At 42.1% G+C, this 21,209-nt stretch overlaps 1 protein-coding gene across 1 annotated transcript in view; it reads left to right on the top strand.

The window, feature by feature from the left end:
* The first annotated feature begins 6,254 nt into the window (after window positions 1–6,254).
* LOC126407996 (protein arginine N-methyltransferase 8-B) overlaps window positions 6,255–21,209 on the top strand; it is a 38,860-nt gene continuing 23,905 nt past the window's right edge. The window contains exons 1-3 of the mRNA XM_050073341.1: window positions 6,255–6,874; window positions 13,051–13,296; window positions 15,105–15,260. Of these exons, the coding sequence (XP_049929298.1) occupies window positions 6,806–6,874; window positions 13,051–13,296; window positions 15,105–15,260 (471 nt within the window). The 5' untranslated portion in view covers window positions 6,255–6,805. The remainder of the gene's footprint in view (window positions 6,875–13,050; window positions 13,297–15,104; window positions 15,261–21,209) is intronic.

Below are 21,209 nucleotides of genomic sequence, written 5' to 3'. Positions count from 1 at the left end.
ACTATCTGAGGACAGGAGGTCATGAATTTTGCCTCTAATAGTTAGAATTTTGTCATTAAAAAAGCTCATAAAATCATTACTGCTAAGGGCTAAAGGAATACAAGGCTCAATAGAGCTTTGACTCTCAGTCAGCCTGGCTACAGTGCTGAAAAGAAACCTGGGGTTATTTTTGTTTTTATCTATTAATGCTGAGTGATTGATACATTTTGGATTCTCATTCCACAGTTAATTTTACGTATTGTCTGATGTGCATAGACTAATACCAGTGCAGTTAACATTTTGAGTTCCACAACAATTCTGTCATGTATCTGTACATACACGTGATAGGCTGGCTGTCCTTTTACTTAAAAAGACAAATATCCTCCTGACACCCTGTGCCCTTCACATTTTGGGTTTACTTGACCTTATACTTTATTCTTTTTAACTTAGACCTGTTGTCCTCATTCATGGACACTTTTGTGCCATCTAGTGGTAATAAGAGCACAATACACTAATCCATGCAAAAACAAGATGGCAGCCATCTCTGCCAAGTCAGTCAAAGGTGGACAAGATCCAAAACCTGATCACATTTATGGTTGAAACTTGTTTGTTTATGACTAATAATGATATGGCCACAAATTTGACCAATGTTAGCAACAGTAACAAGTTAGGACACTGTTAATTAGAAAGTACGTGTTTGAAGACATTGGAACTTAATTATCGTTATTGTTTCATTTTTATACTTATCGGGTCCTTAATTAAAAATTCATACCAAACAGAAGTTCAGGTCTCAGGAGGATATACAACTTTAATTTGAAGGAGTATTTTGACTGTATGAAACAAAAAATGTAAGTACAAGCCTTCTCAAGTTAAGGGGAAGACTCATGGATACTCATAAAACGTATGCTTTTGGTTGTCTAGTTTCACAAGACACCACTACATAGCTTAAAAAATGAGCATGCCTCTTAATGGCAGTAATGTTGACCTCCAATTATTTTTGCAGGGGGGATGTGTGGGTTAAAATACAATACAACATTATGTTCACTAAAGTTGTGTTTAATTACCTTCAGCGACAGACTTTGGCTTTGATGTTTTCTGGTTTTTGCAACTTTTGTAATATTAATTACCAAGTCGCATATTTCAGAGCTTTCATAATTTTGACTTAAATGTTGACATGAACACTATTTACAAGTTGGAAACTAGTAAGTACAATAAATCTGATATAACCTGAATGCAGCATTATGTTGCCACATGGAAGACTTTATTTCTTTTGTATTCTATTATGTCCTATCTGTTATGAAAAGCCTGCTCCTAACTTTTGCTTCATCTCTGTATCTTATTAATTTCCTCTATTTATGTCACAGTATGTTCATTCAGGCATGACACCATGTTCCTTATCTTGTTAATGAAATAAACAGTAACATCTTAATGTCAACATTATGGGCGAATATATTACAGTAAAGATATTAAAGCGTTTCAACAAGATAGGGGGAGTTTTAAAAAATTATTTGAAATCTACACATGGAGATGTCCACAAAGCTGAAGAACAGCGCAGCGGGGGAAAACTCTCAGTGTCTTTGTTAAAATCCTATTTTCGTCCATGTGTGAAAACCTCCTACAAACAGTTACATTGTGCTCGCTAGTAAATGATGTGCTCATGCATTGTGCGGACATCAAAGGCTGGTGTTTGTGCTTTTGTATTTGAATCAGAGAAATAGGACTCTAGTTAGAAGAGAGGTGTTTGGGGTGAGGAAACCAGAAAAAAAAACCTTCAACCAATCAAACTTTGCGCATTTGGATTTTCCTGCATAAGCAGGCAAACATTAGCACTTGTTTTCTTTCAAAGCTCCTTAGTTACACTAGAAATACAAGCCTGTGCTGAACATCTTCTCCGTGTTTTTTTGGCGCCAGAATTCATGTGTGAAAAGTCATATTTGCTCAGTGAACCGACAAGAATTTTTTATAAAACAGTCGGTACAGTTCCTTCACTCGTCGGCTGAGGACGAACCCACAGTGATCTCTGAGTAAACAGTCACCAAATGAACAAATGCTTAGCCAAAATCAAACAGGGGCACAGGAGAGACGACGGCTGGGCAAATGAAATACAGTCTGCATATTTATTAAATTTGAACTGGATGAATAAGTGAAGCAGCAGATACAAGAGTGCTAATCTTTGTACAGCTGCCCAGGCTGAATAGTAAACTGTAAGCACGTAATTAAACAACATCTGACAGTTGTTCCTGTAGCTCTCACTGAAACAGCGAAGCTAATAAGGTCCAAACTGCTTCAGCTGCTTCTGCTACTTCTGTGTGTTTGTAAGTGTATAAGTGGAATCCAGAAAGTTCATGTTGAAATGAAAGAGGCAGTATTGCCTAATTAAGCTTCACAAGGCTGCGGTGTTCTCTCGTGGTAATGACCGGCCCCTTATGCACACACACACACACACACACACACTGGCTACATCAGAGAGGAGGAAGCAATTATTGTAACTCCGGACAATGGACTATTACCATTGATCTTAGCATTGCTCTGTTATCCAAAAAAAAAAAAGTTGAGGTATTTTCGGCAGCAGTCAGCCGTGTGATGATGAAAGAGCAGAAGATACACATCAGAGGCAGACAAAATGAGGTAATTGAAGTGATTTCAGTGCATCTGATCCTCTCACTGTGAGACTGAAGAGGAACGACGACCCAGCGAGAAAGCCAAGTCATCCGCTGCCATTGTCACAAATGATACCGCACATTACAGGAGAGTAATTACACCGAGATCAAAGAACATCTTATCTGCGATCTGCTTGACTGCATGATCAATTGTCTGTGTGGTGAAATATTGATCCTCACGCTCTGGCAGGACCCTGAATTTATGGCCTTGTCAGGTGTTTTTAGCGTGGCTCTAAAGATGGCACTGTCTGTCGGTCCAGAGTGAAATACCTCAACAACAACTGGATTGACTGCCATTTAAGTTTGTACAGACATTCATGGTCCCCTGAGGATAAATCCTACTGACTTAAGTGATCCCTTGACTTTTCTACTTGTGCCACCATTAGTTTGACATTTGTTTTTTAGAGTAAAATATCTTCACAACTGTTGGACGAATTGTATTGGAGTTGCTCCAGGGGCCAGATGCATAAACAATGCATACATACAAACACCATGGACGTGCCTTTTTCCATGCATAAACCAGTATTTATAAACAAAGAATATTCCTCAGACCAGGCGTACACATGGTTTTAACATATTGATATGATAAGGAGGAGATTCAATATAGGTTGAGTGACAGATAACATTTTTTTCTTCAGTTGTTTGCTGATTTCACTGATTGTATTATTATTCTTACAGTTTGCACAGCATTCTGTAAAATGTCAATCAAAGGCACATTTATAAAGTTAATCTTAAATTATTTATGAGCGATAAATTTCAGCATTATTCTCCATTGGTGATCATTTGATTTTATTGTCGTGACACTTTGCACCATCAATTTCAACATCCATCTGACGTTTAATAATAATGATGGAGATTTTACTGCGATGATGGTTTGCAGAAACGTGATGAATTAGTGGTTCAGACTCTACAAATATCCAAAGCCATGTTTGATTATAGCTGCCCTGGCACTGTTTGAAAACCTTGCTGATGTGACACAGTCAGTGGAATTCAGTGAATAGTATTGACAAGCAAACAGTTGTTTGAAGGCATGTCTACATCCATTTAGGGCAAACTGTGTGTGTGGAATCAAGGCTCGTGCCCGTGTGCAGTGCCACAATGATCCAGATTCGTAAAGCAGAATGAGGCGTAGGCATGGCTTTATAAATTCGGCAAGTAGAATGTGTATGCAGAGTACATCCTCTGTGCATACACACAGTTTTAGCTGTGAATCTACACATTGTGTTAAGAATCTGGACCCAGGTATTTTTCTGATCCACTGACAGAACAAATTATCACCTAGTCATTGAATACAACAAAATTCACTGAATGAATTGGCATAACATTTTGTACAGACATTCATGGTCCCCAGGGGATGAATCCAATTCCATTTTCCAACTGTACCAGTAGCAGGTTGATATTTGTGGACGTTATGGAATTATCTCCACAACTATTGGATATATTGCTGTGGAATTTGCTACAGACATTCATGTTGCCCAGTGACATGCTGACATTGATCCCCTGACCTTTCAGGTCAATATGTTACTTTGCTCAGTATTCTGGTTTATGACCAATTACCTGCTAAACTAAAGACATCAGTCGCTTTACTTTATCAGTGCAAATTAACACGTTAGCAAGCTAATACTCTTAACACATGGTAAACATTATACCTGCTAAACATGTTAGTGCTGACATTGTGAGTATGTTAGCATGCTAAAGTTAGCAAAAGGGTCAAGTACAGCTGTATCTAAGAACAGCCTCACAGAGACACTAGCATAGCTGTAGACGATAATTGCCTGAATTAGGGAGGCTCATTTAGAAATTCTTTTGTCACGCGCCGACCGTTGTTCACTCAACTCAACTCAAATTTATTTATAAAGCACATTTAAAATCATTTAAAAACCATTCACCTTGACCAAAGTGCTGTACAAAAGGAATAAGAGAGGAATAAGAGACACAACACACACAGGCACGCATCAGGGAAAACCACATCAGGGGGATTCAAACGCTAATGAATAAAAGTAGGTTTTGAGCCTGGACTTCAATGAGTCAATGGTGGGGGCAGATTTAATTGGGAGGGGGCTGCTGTTCCACAGTATGGGGGCAGACACAGCAAAAGCACGGTCACCTCAGAGCTTAAGTCTGGAGCGTGGGACAGCCAGGAGCCCCTGGTCAGCTGACCTGAGGGACGTGGGTGTAGAATAGGGGGTTAGAGGGTCTGCGATGTAGGATGGGGTCAGACTGTTAAGGGCTTTGTACACAAACAGGAGAACCTTAAAGTCAATTCTTAAAAAGGAGCCAGTGGAGAGAGGCCAAAACAAGTGTGACATGGTCTCACCTCTGGGTACCTTTAAGAGTCTGGCATCGGTGTTTTGAAGCAGCTGGAGGCGGGACAGAGAGGGCTGACTAATACCAGTGTATAGAGAGTTACAGTCGTCTAAACGGGAGGAGATAGTGTGGGTGACTATCTGCAGGTCTTTGAGGGAGAGAAATGGCTTGCAATCATAAACCATTCAGTGAGAAGTGTTTTTTTTACCATTGAAAATAGGTGGAATCTGAGCTGACAGAGTCGAGCTGTTTCAGTGTTAGATTGTTTGTTGGGACCGTTCAAAGGCTTGGTTTTGATGTTTGCCACTGCTACTGTGTTAGCTTGTACTAACTGGGCAGATGTAGAAGTGACCCCTCTGATAGGTGTCAACCTCTGCCTCTGGGTCGTTGGCTTGTTGAGGGGTCCTCGCCTCTCTGGAGCAACATCATGACAGCAGACTCCAGCCTTGGCGGCAGCAGACTCTGCCCAAATATATTTCTGCACATATTGTAGCCTATGTATCCATAAAGCAGGTCATTAACAGATATTTATGTGTGTGATGACACGAGGTGTGGGCAACAAAAAGAGCATCTAGGCAGGTCCCCTATCCCGGTGCCTGCCTACTGCCTGGAGACTGTCTGCCTACCCTCTCTGCTGAATAATGTAACAAGTGGTGAGTGGTGTGGGTGGTAGAGAGGGATGGCCTCTCCTCAAAATAGACTCCAGCGCAAAAGCAGAAGACTTCAGAGACAAGAGATACAGTAGCACACGCTTAGTTATGAAACAGTCCTGTCAGCAATGGCAGTGTGCAGTCATTTTGGAAAAGCACCACAGTTTGGGCTGAATCAAAGGTGTGGGAATTATTAGTGACAATGAAGTTAAAAAAAAAGTCAGTTTTATTTTAAAAGCTAAGAGAGGAGGCATCAAGGAGAAGTGTGTGTGTGTGTGTGTGTGTGTGTGTGTGTGTGAATATGTGTGTGTTGAGGTTGTCCTGGTTCATCTGTGGAGTGAGCAGAGCAGGTGAAGCATATAACAGGAGTACAAACAGCAGCCAGCTCTCTGACACAGGAGTTGTCATATTCTCACATTATCTCTCTCTCAATGCGTGTGTGTGCATGTGTGTGTGTGCAACCTGAGCACAGAGCGTCCTCGCTCTTCAACAGGGGGGAGTGAGAGCCGGCTCCAACTTTCTCTGGGCAGGCAGGCAGGCAGGCAGGCAGGCAGGCGTTCAGCACTTTGCCAGGATGGAGAGCGGAATAATAAATGGAGCTGGATTTCCACAGGAGTTTCATTAAAAAATGAAAAGCAGGAGGAGGCATTAATGGTGGCGTGTGGTAATAAGAAATTGGCGGGGCACGTTTTCTGCGCGTGTACTCGGCGGCGTGTCTTTCCACTCTGCGAGGCAGCAGCGGGTCTATTTATAGAAACAATGTTGCGGTAGAGGAATCAATCAAACTGGGGCTAAAACAGTGTTTTCATGACAATCTGCTGCTTTTTCACCGCTGCAATCTGCTGAGCCTCCTCTCTGCGCTCTGCCGGGTCATGGGGACAGGACGGTGCATTTCTATCTATAACATCTCAGCTGATGCCAAATGATGCCTTTTCCTCTCCTGCTCTCCAGGAAAGCACACCGGTGGACTGCAAACTTTTGCACCATGGAACCCACTATACTTTATGGCAACAGCTGCTGCAATGCTTTCGGGTGCTCTTGTAGTTTTGTGTCTTTTTTCAGTCTTAGAATTTATAAAGAACATTGCAATTTGGGGATGTGAGTGAGATTTATTTAATGATAATGAACTAAATGAGGAAAAAAGCGTACTGTTTTTCATATTCTGGTTACTTCTATTAAGTGTGAGCACATTTTTTTCTGCTGGCTCCTATGGGAATTAAGCACTCGTCCCGCTGCATGCTCCTCAGGAGAAAAATGGCGGAGTCTGAGAGCATTGAGGTAAGTGTGAGAGACACCTTTGATTTTAAGAAGTAGAAAAAATGACAGTGCTTTGAATGCATCCTGCAGCATGTGGTCCTAGCTTTAGCAGAAGTTGCAGCTCGGACTGAATGCAGGGTGCTGTCCGGATAGTGAGACAGCAGTTAGGCTCAGTGTCTGCAGGGGAACAGGCATTTTGTGCAGAGCATTCCCAACACCGAGCACACTTATGGGGAAAAATATGCATGCATTTTGATGCAATATGCATTTTCTTTTTAACCGTGTAGCTCCCACTGTTAGTGTGTTCTGCAGTTCAGTGTGAGATTTCACTGACAGGATGTTGCAAGGAAGATCTGCTCTTCCTCACCCGTTCACTCAGACAGCGTCTAAAAATATATATTTTAATCTCTTTACATAAAAAGATCCAGATCTAATAAGAAGCATGCTGTGAGCATGATGAGGCTGAACGGGACAGAGGATGCTGCTGCTGCTGCTGCTGCTGCTTCACGCTGCTCTGAGAGCAGAATCACTTGCGCTGTCCAAGGTACTGCAGCACCTTGCAGAGGAAACGCTGGGACCTGATGTGTGGAGCAGTGTTTGAGGAAAGTAGGATAAGCTCAAGACTTAATGCGTCAGCGAGGTGAAAGTCTATATTCATGGCTCCCTATAGGGCTCTGGATGGGGATCCCCAGGATGCAGGGAACAGTTTGAGTCCCCCCCAAAAAATCAGATTTTCCCAAACGCACATTATGTGATCAAGAATTCACCTACTGTGGCTTTTTTATCCTGAGCTATAAATTCATAGCAGCACAACATGAGCCCAGTGTTTTATTGAGTGCGGTGGTACATCTGTATTCACAGTGTGACTGGATGCTGAAGGAGCAGTGCTGATAAGTAATGCTTAAAAGCACCCTGTGATGTTGAGACGGCCCTCATGTCGCTGCATTTAACAGTATTCATGAGAGAAAAGTTACCTCAAAGCAAGTTTATTCATAGGAGAAGCCTTGCTCAAACTCTCAGCGTTTTATCAATGCGCTCACGTCTGAGAGAAGCAGGCACCTGATACATTATGATAAGAAGACACTGCCTGGACGGATGCATCTCTGTCTTCTGCTGCTCTCTGCCATGTTGGAATATTTGTGTTCTCAGAGGCACCTAAGTGGCGTAATGGCAGAGGACCAAAGTGATTCTCTTTCCTGACTGCAGTGCTGATCTCCTTTGACCTTATCACAGTAAAAAGCTCCTCAGTAGGCCATTATAGCCTTTAAGTCATCTATCTGGTACATTTTGTTTCCGGATATGCATTGAAACACTTCAGTGGACAAAGTTCAACCTACTGATGTCATCCCTGACTTTCAGGAGTAACAGTATCCAAACCTGGGTCATCTTCAGGTACAAATACAGGTGCCAATTGAATGTCCTTCTCATATAACTATTCTCACTTCCATATAGGGACGATGATCCAGTCTGAAACACAACCCCAAATGTGTTTATCTCTCTGGATGGGTCAGAGGCAAGGACATGTGCCACCCTCTCCTTCCTGTTTTAGGAGATCTCAGTTACACTCTCTGCAGCTGCTCTCCTCTGACCACACTGCGCCCCAAGTCTACTTTAATCTTCCTGTTAATGACGGCCCGCAGCGATTTCCCTTTTTTCTGCATTGCAACTTTTAGAAAGTCCCACATCGATTCAGTATTAATCTTGGCAGTCTTAATCACCCCTTCTGTGGCCCTGTCTTGTAATTATTGACTCTTTGAGTGTTGGCTGGGAGCCAGCTGTTTATCAAATCCTGTTTTTTGCTTCTGCTGTTGTGAGTTATTTTTAAAGGATGCCGAGATTTTATCTGCAGTCTTTACACCTGAGAGTGTCGGCATCTCATAGCTGAGCTCAGTTTAACTTTAGGTCAGTTGCTAAATGGAAACATCTGCTTGGCATTTCAGATAATATGAATGAAGTAATGCATGAGTTTAAACACATCTCTGTGCAGTTACAGTAAAGCCTCCTTGATGATTCGCATGTTGTGAGAATATCCTTAACAGAAATAGTAGGTTAATTTGTTGTGCTGTACTCAAGTGCTCCCTTTTCAGATCAACATCATGGCTTAAAGGATTAAGAGAAGTTCAACAGTTGGTGTCTCCCTTTTTTAATTACAAGTTCCTCACAATGTTCTCGCAATCAAGAACTCTGTAAACTTTAGTCAGCTTAGACACTGATGCCTCTCAATGTTCTCATGCTCACTGCTGTAAGGACAAACTTGTACAACAACTGTTTGTACTTTGTAGTGACTTTAATTAAATTTAATTTGCCAACAGGTTTCACAAAATTGTTTTAGGTTAGTTAAAAGCAAAAATGTTAAGCTCATCTCAGTAAATGAACTTGTATTACGGTAACACACTGACTGTGAATTGATCCAACTTTAAAACACACCTGATCAATAAGAGATACTTAAGCTAACCCAAATTAGACATTTACGTTATAGGAACTTAAAGCATATTTTAAGTTACTGTAGAATGTTTCACATTTGTAAAAGTAAACTAATACATTTGAGTTCAGTTAACTAGAACATTGGGTTTTTATGTGATGTATATAATTGACCTTTCACTAAGCCCCGCCCCTTGTGATGGTCTCTCAAGCTGTCGCAGTAAGCATGGAGCCCACACTGTAACTAACTGCACTCCCTGGTGAAATATTATCATATTTTTGGAAAAATGAAATAGTGATTCCAGAGAGAAGCAGACAAGGCAAGTTTTGGAACAGGGAAGAAACGTATATATTTTTCCAACCTCTCAACGTAACGAGTATCATTAACACATGACGTGCCCAAGGCACAACATTTAGCTCCAAATCCACAAAACCAGCCTGAAAATGAAGGAAATCTGAAACAACTGCATTAGAGTCAATGGAGCACAGTGTTGTTGTCGGACCCTGGTTTGAGCTGCCAGATGCTACATTATATAATTGGCCAGTCTGTGTGCAGGGGCGGGACTTAGCAAAGGGGCAATAGATCTAACTTAAAAACACACTTGATCAATAAGAGACATTTAAGCTTACCATAATTAGACATTTATGTTATATGAACATAAAGAATATACTTACTGGCTACATGATTTACATTTGTAAAAGTTAAAAAGTAAAACTTTTAGTAAAACTAATAAATTTGAGTTCAGTAAACTAGAACATTAAATTTTCATGTGATGTATATAATTAGTTTGACCTAATTCTAGTTTGTCAACAGGTTCCACACAAATAAAGTAGGCACACCCAACTTGTTTTTATTTTTTCCATATTCACCATCACAGCAGTGACAGGAAGGCAATCCAGGCACTCCGAAAAATATAAAAAACAATGAAGGAAATATTAAAAAGCCTTTATTGTAGTGGTTAAATCATTAAAAGAGCCAACATGTTTCAACTACTGCAGGTCTTTGTCAGGTCCTTCAAAAACCAACACAGCACTTTTTAAGCTATTGTTACTCAGAATTTGTCTTTTCAAAGAAAGTTTTGCCTCACCTCTAATATTATGTGTACCATCAGCTTCAAATCAATTTAGAATAGACTACTTCTCAAATTATTATAGCTTGGGCGGCATGGTGGTGCAGTGGTCAGCATTGTCGCCTCACAGCAAGAGGGTTTCCTGGTTCGAACCCTTTGTTTGGTGGTTTGAACCCAGGGTGGGGGAGCACTCCTGTGTGGAGTATGCGTCAGCATGGGTTTTCTCTGGGTGCTCCAGCTTCAGCTTCAGCCTCCCACAGTCCAAAGACATGCAGGCTAATTGGTGACTCTAAATTGTCCGTAGGTGTGAATGTGAGTGTGAATGGTTGTCTGTCTCTATGTGTCAGCCCTGCAATAGTTTGGCGACCTGTCCAGGGTGTACCTCGCCTCTTGCCTAATGTTAGCAGGGATAGCGCCCCCTGCAACCCCCAGCAGGATAAGCCGTTATGGAAAATGACTGAATGAATATTGCAATTCGAGCTCATTCAAGAGCATTTTAGAGTTTCCATACAAATGTAGCTTTAAGATTTGCGGGATTTAATCGACGTCTATGGCAGCAGGAGTATCTGGGTAACTATGAAATGAGATGTCATTCACGAGACTTAAGAATCTACAGCTGAGCTAGTGGCTCCATAAACAGGGACAGTGGTGCGCTAACACCAGCATACAGTGCTAACATGCTCACAATGACAATACTAATATGCTGATGATTGGCAGGTACAGATTTACCATGATCCCCATCCTAGTTTGGGTCATCCCTCTGTTCCCAGGGTCCTCTGTCTCTTGATATAAACTAACATCGCAAGAGATGGATAAGGGCTGTCCTTGCAGTTCAACAGCAAAAGGCTAAAGGGAGATGGATGTTTCAAATGCAGTTTGAATAGTAAAACTCTGTTTAGCCACCACAGAGATAGCAATGTCTCGAGTCAAGAAAACTGTCCTGCCCACAAATTTGAGGACAAGGGTTACAACGAGTATAACATCAGTGGGCTAAGCTGTAGGTGTGTGATTTCAACTCAGTGACCCCGGTGAACATTTTTTAATTACCTCATGATAGCACAAGAGGTTTAGTCAGAGGAGTCGGTAGGATACATCCTCTGGGGAACATGAATGTCTGCACAAACTTGCAAGAGAATCCATCCAGTACCTGTCGACATATTTCAGTCTGGACCAAAGTGTTGGCCACACTGACTGACAGAAATTGCATGCAGCTTGCATAATGCGTCATTAGTGAACACCTGATGTAACTGGCCCAGGTCAGCTTTAGTGTGAGCCCGCCATGCTGTGACCAGTTATTATCTCACATCATTTCTTGGTCACTGTGTCCCAGTCTGTGGCATTTAAGCCCAGCAGGAAAAAAGAGGACAAAAATAAATATGATGGCCATCTTAAAGGGATAGATGCAGTAGGAGGAGGAGAAGGGAGGGAGGGAGGGAGGGAGGGAGAGAATCGACTCTCACAAACAAGGAAAAATCAATCCAGCTGACAGAAATCCCACTGTAAGTCCACTAGATCCATGTTCCACACAGCGCTGGTGCTGTAAGTCACAACAGTGTGACTTCATCTATAGGTAAGGTTATCCACCGTGTTCACTCTGTTACAAGGCCTCCTTGTTAGATTAAATTAAAGGATAAAGGATGAACTTCAAAGTGAAGATTAAAGTAGGAGAATGATCTGAAAATACCTGAAATCATAGTTGTAGAGTTGGACTGGCTCCTACAGGTTATTGTTGTAATCTCAGCAGCTAAGATGAACTTATCTCAGCTGTTCATTACCTCAACGGCAACAATGGAAAACTGCTTTTTGAAGAGCTGAATGGCCTCAGTTGGAGGTGAAGATGCGGCACATAAATGGAGTCTCTGAAATATAAAGTAGCAAAATAAAATTCCAGCTGCAGCCTGTGTCAGAGTGTGCTGCGAGATCAGACTGCATAAATGCAAACTGAAGTGGAAATAGAAATAGTGGAAAATACTTTATATCTAAAATTACAGGACATAAGGTGCATGAGAAATGATGTGTTTTAGATGGAACTGTTGCTTTACTTTCATTAGCTTCCCTGAGACATGAGCCTTTGAATGTGTTCTCCTTGCAGATTAAAAATTAAATATACTGTTATGATACTAAAGCATCGCTGTCAACACCATCTATTTTCGTCCACCTTGCCAATTATTTATCATTTATTTTTAGAAGGCTGAGAGTTGGACGGAGAATAAACACCAGAATGGCTTACTGGCTCAAAGCTGAGATGCTGGGAGTCTGTTTCTCTCTCTCTATCTGTCTGTCTCTCACACACACATATCAACACATGCACACACACCAAGGCTAGACCTTCCCAGCTGGCCTTAGAGGTGATAATCAGGGCATTATGGGTGTACCGTCTGTGCGGAGCAGAGCTTTCTTGCCATCTCTGCCTTCTGTCGACAGACAGGCGGACTTCATGTCAGTAATCAGAGTATTCTCCAGACTCGATGGACTCTTTGGTCTCTGTGAACTCACCATGCTGCTTCATGGAACAGAAGACTGACAGATGAGCTGAGAGGCATGACAGCAGATGAAAGTGGGGAAACGGCTGATGAGTCTAAGCCAATCGCCAGTTGCTGTTACTTCCTCGTTCTGTTTCTTAAGTGATTTGAATAACAAACGCCCAGAGTCCTCAGCCTCAATGAAGTGTTTTTTTTTCTCCCTTCTTTATCTCTCTCTTTCTAGCAACCACAGCCACAGTCGCGGCCAATCCGCATAATTCCGTCCCAATCGGCGCAGCCCACCGCGTTGCCCAAGCCGGTGCCTTCCATACAGCATGCCTCACGGCCTCCTCTGCCACCGCACACGCCCCATGCTGCCAGCCTCCCTAGCTGTCCTGGGCGGGGGAAGATGTCCAAGTTCCTTAGCCCGGAGGAGATGACCTCACGGGATTACTACTTTGACTCTTACGCCCACTTTGGCATTCATGAGGTACGGCTGTATGTCGTTTCACAGTGAGAATCAAAAACATCTTCTTCTGTTGTCTGTTCTCAGATGTGACAGATGTGAAACATGCATGCTGACTGTTTTTCACCAATTACTGTCAGGAACTGAAGTCGGGAACCAAAATCTAGTTTGTGCATTTCCACCACAAGCTCAAGGACAAGCATTGACTCTTGTACTCCCTCCAGTTAATACATGATCTGTGGAATAATGCATCTTCCTTGTAGCACTAATTCATCATCAGATAATGGTAGCTTTGCATACATCTGCAAATTTTTGCAACAATGTTAAGTCACAAATAAAAGTCTTATATGATTAATGTCCCCGTATTTATACTGCAGTGTATCCAAACTGCACAAGATGTTGTTAGGTAATGCCACTCAGTATTTAGAGATGCAACAGATCACAGTTGAACCAGGAGATATCCCTCTAAGTTGACGTTTAAATGGATAGTTGTGTTCGCCTAATCACTTCCCCATAAGTGGCTCAGATAATAAAGTTAAACCGCAGACTTCCTGTTTTATCTGTGGTCTGGTTTCTCCATGCACCTCTAAGACAGTGGCTTTATTGCCCATAGATCTCAGCAATGAAGTCTGTGGATAAAACATGATCAAAACCAATAGGAGTGATGGCTAAATTACAAATGTTAAGTCCCAAGTAGTAATAAAATGACAAAAACAAAATAATTTTCCTTTAAAAGGAGCGCAAAACCATTTTCCAATGGATTTTGCCCGAAGTTTGTTTTGAAAATAAAACAAAATCAGGCAAAAGTGAGTCAAATCTGGATGCAGTCCAACTTTAAAAGGCCACACTAAAGCCTTCATCATACTGCAAGACGAGCAGACTCTCTCAGACTTGGGCAGATGACAAAATTTACTTCATGAGGGTCCTCATGGCCATTAGGAAACCACAAACTGGCACTAATAGTTACCTTTCTTCTCTGCTGACATTGGTCTCCACGTTGTTTTTCCTTTGCCTCTTATTGTGTGTTGGTAAGGCACTTTCAAAATGATTGTGTGACATTTTTCCTGAACTGAGCCTCCCAGCCTCCTCCTGCTCTGGACTGCCTCAACAATCTATAACAACCAAATCCTATATGTCACAGACGGTTAGAACCATGGTTTGGGTTACAGCAAGCCAATCCCATCAAAGGACATGAGGTCTGAGCACTGCCTGAGAAAAAATTCTGCCTGGGAGGCTTAACTCAGGGCATATGCACTTCTTAAGCTCTGCACACAGTCTGTCTGGACTTGATGGAGAATGAGGCAACTTTGATTAAAATAACTTTAATCCTGCGCAACAATAAGCCATTATTAACTACATATATATTCTTTTTTTTTAATCTTTATTTCTTTATGTGTCTCATATTTCAACTATTCAAGATGATATTTGAATTTTCCCACATTGTTACCTTTTCCATCAGAGTTCAGCTGCATTGTAGAGATGAATTTTTTTTTATATTTTTGGAAAGTAGGTCAGGTGTGTTTTTTTGTCACTTCTGAATATTCTTCACACTCACACATGCATGCGCTCGGTAAGAGATGCAGACAGGCTGAGCCCGGAGGCTCACGGGGCTTATTCAGAAACACCAACTATGGATTTGAATATAGAAGCATATGGCTGAGACGTAATAGAGTGAGATTAAGTGAAGGCTGTGTGTTATTTGTCACTGCTCCACTGCACATATCACAGAAAATCCAGCCAGTGTTTTTAATTCAACAAAACAAATTGTCACCCTCCACAGGGGTTAGCTGTGTCAACATCTTCCTGATATTCTCTGTCATGTGCTCAACCAGGAGATGCTGAAGGACGAAGTGAGGACGCTCACCTACAGGAACTCCATGTACCACAACAAGCACGTCTTCAAGGACAAGATAGTGCTGGATGTTGGAAGCGGGACCGGGATCCTGTCCATGTTTGCGGCCAAGGCGGGGGCAAAGCACGTGTATGGGGTGAGACATGTCTCCTCTCAGTGGAGCGTTATCATGCTGAACCATTAGGGTCCAATCACTGCGGAGCCCAGCCTGTGTGCATGTGCTGTATGTGTGCGATTGTCTCTCTGTACATACATGTTAACCATTTCCGTCAGGCTCCCTATAATCATTCCAGGGATATCTCGTGTGACAGGCGGGTGATAAAAGTGTGTGGCCTCTCAGGCAGGTTGACAGCCTGAGCCGTAGCGACTTAAGAGGTCTTCCTGTTATCGTGTACTGGAGCAGAAGTAATTGCCAGTCAGGGCAGGTCTGAGGATACACGCTGGACACACGGCACCAGTTTGGTATAACCACGTGGAACTTATTTTTGCTCCAGACAGCGTGTGTTTGCTTCAGGGGAGGAATGATTAACTTGGAATTGCCAAGAGACTTATTCTGAGCTGCTGGTTGACATTATGTGTTTATATATATGTGTGTGTGACTTTGCCGCGTGTCTCGTGTTTGCTTTGCTTCTCCGTCTCTCGCTCAGGTCCTCTACCCCTCTCTTTGTACGTTAAACTGAATTATCAGCTTCACTTTGTGCTTCACCTCACACTTGTGTTCCTTCTGTCCATCTGGAAAGGATTTATCCACATAAATGGGGCTACGATTTCAGGGATTTAGTTCACCTTTGACTTCGATGCTCTCAGTTTGAGTTCTGCCCAATACCTTAATCATACCTAAAGCTCATAAAGCTCTATGTGAGCGATGGGCCTGTGAGGTGGAAGGGCTGGGCTCCCGGCCAACAAGAACATCACTCTGTCATGTGGACCTCGTTACATACAAAAGGAAAAGTGATAACCTCCAATGTGGATCCACAGAGAGCTCATAAAAGACTCTGGCGCTGAAATCCATATGTATCAGAGCCATAAATGAGCACACATTTAATATAATCTATTCTACATTGTCAGTATATAATTTGAATGAAAATTAAACTCAAATATTGTTAAAAACACTTATCAGGCACTCATTTTTTATTTGTTCAAGTTTTTTGCTCCCTGATAACATAACAGAAAATATCTAATAACATTATTTGCAGAGGCATTGTACATTAAAACAACATGGACGGTTGCCAGCAGGAAAGCAGTATGTGGGATTTCAAATAAACACCAACAGGTATGGCAAATAAACTGTGTGTATTCCAGCTCTCATCAACCCCTGATATAAAACCATGTGGCAACAACTTCACTCCACACGCTGCCTGCCCAGCATGAAGCAGCAGAGGGCCAATGTAAACTTGATCTGCAGGCAGGTATATGAGGGTGCAAACACCCAAAGCGACTCTGAAAACAAATTGTCATGAAATAGATTTTAAACAGGTGGTTTAATACGTGTTGGGCAGGATCAGAGGCCTGTTTACAGTGCACATTGGCAGGATCTGCTCCAGTCTTGGACGTCAACAGCTCAGTAAATCATTTTGCGTCTCATTCACGAGTATCGACTCTTTAGAAGACTGCTCTCTGCTATACACTTAAAACCTAAAAGATAAAAGAGCCAAAGTACAGAAGTGGTTGGTGAGTAAAGCTGTGTGTGTAGCAAGCCAAAGAGAGTTGCCAACTTGGCAACTTTCACTCTACATTTTGCAACTTTTAAGGCTCCGAAAGCTCCTTTTTCAAAACCTGGCAACAAATCTGACTTGAGTTTTTGTTTCAAATGATTCACCTTGACTATTCAAGTTTTTTTTTTCTCAAAATATATAGAGGTTATATTGGTGAGTTTATTCCAGTAGATCCTCTCTACTCTTTACAACGCAGTTTCGTAGTCTACAAAACAGCCTCATTGAAGGTTTTTGATATTAAAATACTTAGATATAATGATAAAGCCAGATAGAGTTAAGTTGTTCCAAACTTTAAAAAAAAAAATTATACACTGTGTGTAAATACGGGACACACGTAATCTAGTGACATTTCCAACAGGCTTTAGTTACTTTCCAATAGCTGATACTTTTCTCAGATTTTGATAGACCATGAGTGTTGATTTTAAGGATAACTTCAGCATTTTTCATCCTGGACCTTATTTCCCCCTGTCTGTGACAAAAATAAACATTTTTAATAGAAATACAGTGACGCTGTTCAGTTACACCACGTGCTTCCATTGCAGACCCATTCATCAGCTGAAAAAAAATGAAAATTCACCGATTATCTACTCACCCATATGCCAATGGAGGCTCAGGTGAAGTTTTAGAGTCCTCACATCACTTGCAGAGATCCCAGGGGAGAGTGGGTAGCAACACAGCTCCACCTAATAGAGGCTTACGGTGCCCCAGATTAAAACGTCCAAAAACACATAATTGAAACCACAAAATATCTCCATACTGCTCGTCCGTAGTGATCCAAGTGTCCTGAAGCCCCGACATAAAAAGTTGTTTGGAAAAACGTTATTTGAACTCTGTTTTTAGCCTCATTGTAGCCTGTAGCTCTGACTGCCTCTCTGTGGACCGCATTCATGTGTGCACGCTTGCGCGCAAGACCAGCGAAAGCAAGTGAACACACATGAACACGGTGCCCATGTCTCACAGTCTCGCGCAAGCCTCCATTAGGTGGAGTTGTGTTGCTACCCCCTCTCCCCTTGGGTCTCCGCAAGTGTTGTGAGGACTCTAAAACTTCACCTGAGCCTCCCTCAGCATATGGGTGAGTAGATAATGGCTGAATTTTCATTTTTGGGTGCACTATCCCTAAAAAATCCAATATGTTTTTTTCATGGTCCAGGAAAGTTCAAACAGTATTTGTGAACATGAGCTACTCTCTCTCAAAGCCAGAAAGCAGAGAAGTAAGTCTCAAACTTGTGATGTCATAGGGTATAAAGTCTGGAGCTGCTCCATAGACGAGGAATAGTGGCCTGATTTTGTGGACCCACAGAGTGTTTGTTTTCTTTTTAATGCCCAAATGAGCTTTAGTCTATTATAGTGTCCTCAGGTCTGAAACAGAAATTGTACTCATATATTCAGATCATTACCCTGGGTGCTCCCAGTGTCATCTAAAACAATGGTTCCCAGCTGGACCAGCCATGGGTTCCGGATTTCTCTTTAGTCATTAGTTCAAGGTCCACACAGTTTAAAATATTTAGCGTCATACTTGTGTTTCGGCCATGTCGTCAAGCTAGTTTGCTGTCTCTGTTAAGTAGCTGCACATTAGTCACTCACTCTATGGCAGGAAATGGCTCTTCAAAATAAAAGCTCTGTGCCAGAAATTTTCTGTACTTCAAAATCAAGTTTGTTTTTTACAAAACTGACACGTTTGCGAATCACTTTCGGTCCATTCAGAATGGACCCGCAACCCACTTTTGGACTGCGACCCACCAGTTGATAACCACTGATCTAGAACATCTTTCCCAATTCATTGTCTATGCAGACTTTACATTTATGATATCACAAATTTGAGTTTTAGCCCTCTAGTTTTTGGATTTGCAAGAGAGTTGCTCATGTTTACTAATATCTTTGGACTGTTTTAGACCATAGGACTAACATGTATGACTTTTAAAAAATGGACATAGTTCCCCTTTAAAGCCTATATATTTGTTGTAGAATTTACAATCAAAAACAAGACAGCTTTAAGAAGCTTTCAAATCATATAAAACAACAGAAATCAAAATAAAATCAAACTGAATTACGATCAATTGGAACTTAATTTACATTGACTACATTCACAAGCATGGCTCTCGTCTTTCATAACTCATTTCCGACTTAAGACTCACAGGTTAACAGCTCAGAGGGAAGAAGTGCACAACACCTGGGCAAAGTTAGAAACTTGTATTTGCCGTGTCTCCGGAGAGAAGGACTAGTGGGAGCCCACAGGGACAACTGTGGTGACAATGACTCTTCCTGACACTAGTGAGAGGTGCAAGAGGCACCGTGTGAGGGTGTGTTGACTCTAAACACGCCTCGAGGTCTCGGTGCTCCGGCTGAAGCGTGACACTGATGGACACATGGCTAATGGCTGTCTCCTCCAACAGAGATTCAGAGAGTGATGACGAGGAATCGTTGCCAATTAGACAGCTGATGTTGGCAGCACTTATTATCGCAGAAATACACACATGCACTCCTATCTCATGTTCACATGCATACCCCTGGTGTAATATTAGGCATTCCTGTTTGTTTACACAGTTGATACAGCCTGGTTTTTAATGGGCAGGTGAATGGGTGTTGTGTGTGAGCAGTTGATAGGTGCCACCAGCAGCCCCCTGACCGGTCCTCCACTAATAGGCGGCAGAGAATAGGGCTGCTCCAGGGAAGCAGTGCTAATGTCAAGTCCCTACACCCTGTATGCTCAGTGGGGAAACGAGAGTCCTCAGCTAGAAAGCGAAGGGCAGAATTTAATATCAGGATGTATGTTCTGCTGCAAAATAGAAGGATATATCCATGATGATATCTTTTATTGTGTTTATCGTGATTCATTCACATTTTAAGTTTCACTTTATCAATCAAATGAGCTTCATAGGGTGGAGCAGGAATCAGTCCTTAAACCCAGAAATGAGGTAGCATTTTAGCACTCCTGGTTCCTCCATCTCAAGTCAGTGGGTTTTTTTGAATAGGTTTTTGGTTAGATGAAATAGAGGTCTGTGGTTAACGCAAACTTAAGAGACTTTTCACATTTTGTTTTACGACAGAAAATACATTAGTAATAACCCCAACTTGTGAATTGTGAATTTTCAGGTGTCTTTAAAAAGGCGGTTGCTAACAAGTGGTTAAATATGACTACAGTCACCATGTTGAACACAGGCTACAGCCTTGTTGTGATGGTGATGTTACGACATGAGGCTGTAGTGTAGTTTGTTTACAGCCTAACATTAGCTTTTCACTTCTGGTGATTGCATTTATGCTTCAGAAATAAAAAACAAATAGTGTTCATTTGTGAAGCTTATCTGCTGAGCAAAATGTATAAGTATTATAAATGTTTGTTTGCCACAGAGCTTATTTTCTTCAATAATCCAAATCCTATGGAACAGTCCCATTGGCTTATTGTTGAGGGAACTAGGGCAACGCTAACTAGCGGTGCTCTATAAGCTAATGTTAGCAACCTGCATTCCTACCCAGGTAGTCATAGAACTCAGCCCAATTCCATCTGAGTGACTTGGCTGTGTTTCGGCTCCATGGTGCCAAATGTGAGTCAGCTTTGGCCTACATCAGATGCGTCTCATTCACTAGTATCAGCGAGTATCAGTATCAGCAATTGCGGGCCAATTCCAGCTGACAAACAGCAGGTGTATGAATTGCCGACCAGCACCAAAACAGGTCCTGGCCCAGTGCTGGTTGCCAAATCTGGGCCCAATTAAGTGTTGTAAACAGGGGCCTATCCCGGCTGAGACACAGCTGCCGAATGAAATGGCAGTCAGCACCAAAACAGGCTCTGGCCCATTGGTGCTTGCGAAATCTGGGCCCAATTTGGCATGGCAGATGCGGGCGTATTCTGGCTGAGACAGGGCAACCAGATAAAAGGGCAACCAGCATCCAAATACCCTGCCAGTCTGCACTGGTATTAGTGGAGTGGTTACAATGCAGCAACTCTGCTGCTCGACTTAAGTTAGATTTTAGTCATCACATGCCATAGTATGTCAAAATGTGGGATTGTCATGCAAATATCAGCAATAACAATGTAATGTTAGCTACCTGAGCATCAGCAAAAATAATGTTATTAACGGGCGTCGGTGGCTTGGTGGTGGAGCGGGCGCCCCATGTACATGGCTGTTGCCACGGCAGCCCGGGTCGAGTCCAGCTCGTGGCCCTTTGCTGCATGCCATTCCCTCTCTCTCTCCCCCTTTCATGCTTGCCGGTCCTGTGCATTAAAGGCAAAAATGCCCCAAAAAATATCTTTAAAAAAAAAAAAATGTTATTAACAAAAGTTTGTAGGTTTCTTCTGTTACTTAACCTAACCCTTTCTCATAACTCTCAGTTTGGAGTGTGCCTCTGAAAAGTCTCCATTTGGAGGGCCA

This window comes from Epinephelus moara, chromosome 20 (assembly GCF_006386435.1).
Source record: "Epinephelus moara isolate mb chromosome 20, YSFRI_EMoa_1.0, whole genome shotgun sequence".
Lineage (NCBI taxonomy): Eukaryota > Metazoa > Chordata > Actinopteri > Perciformes > Serranidae > Epinephelus > Epinephelus moara.
This window is presented reverse-complemented; position numbering and strand designations above follow the sequence as displayed.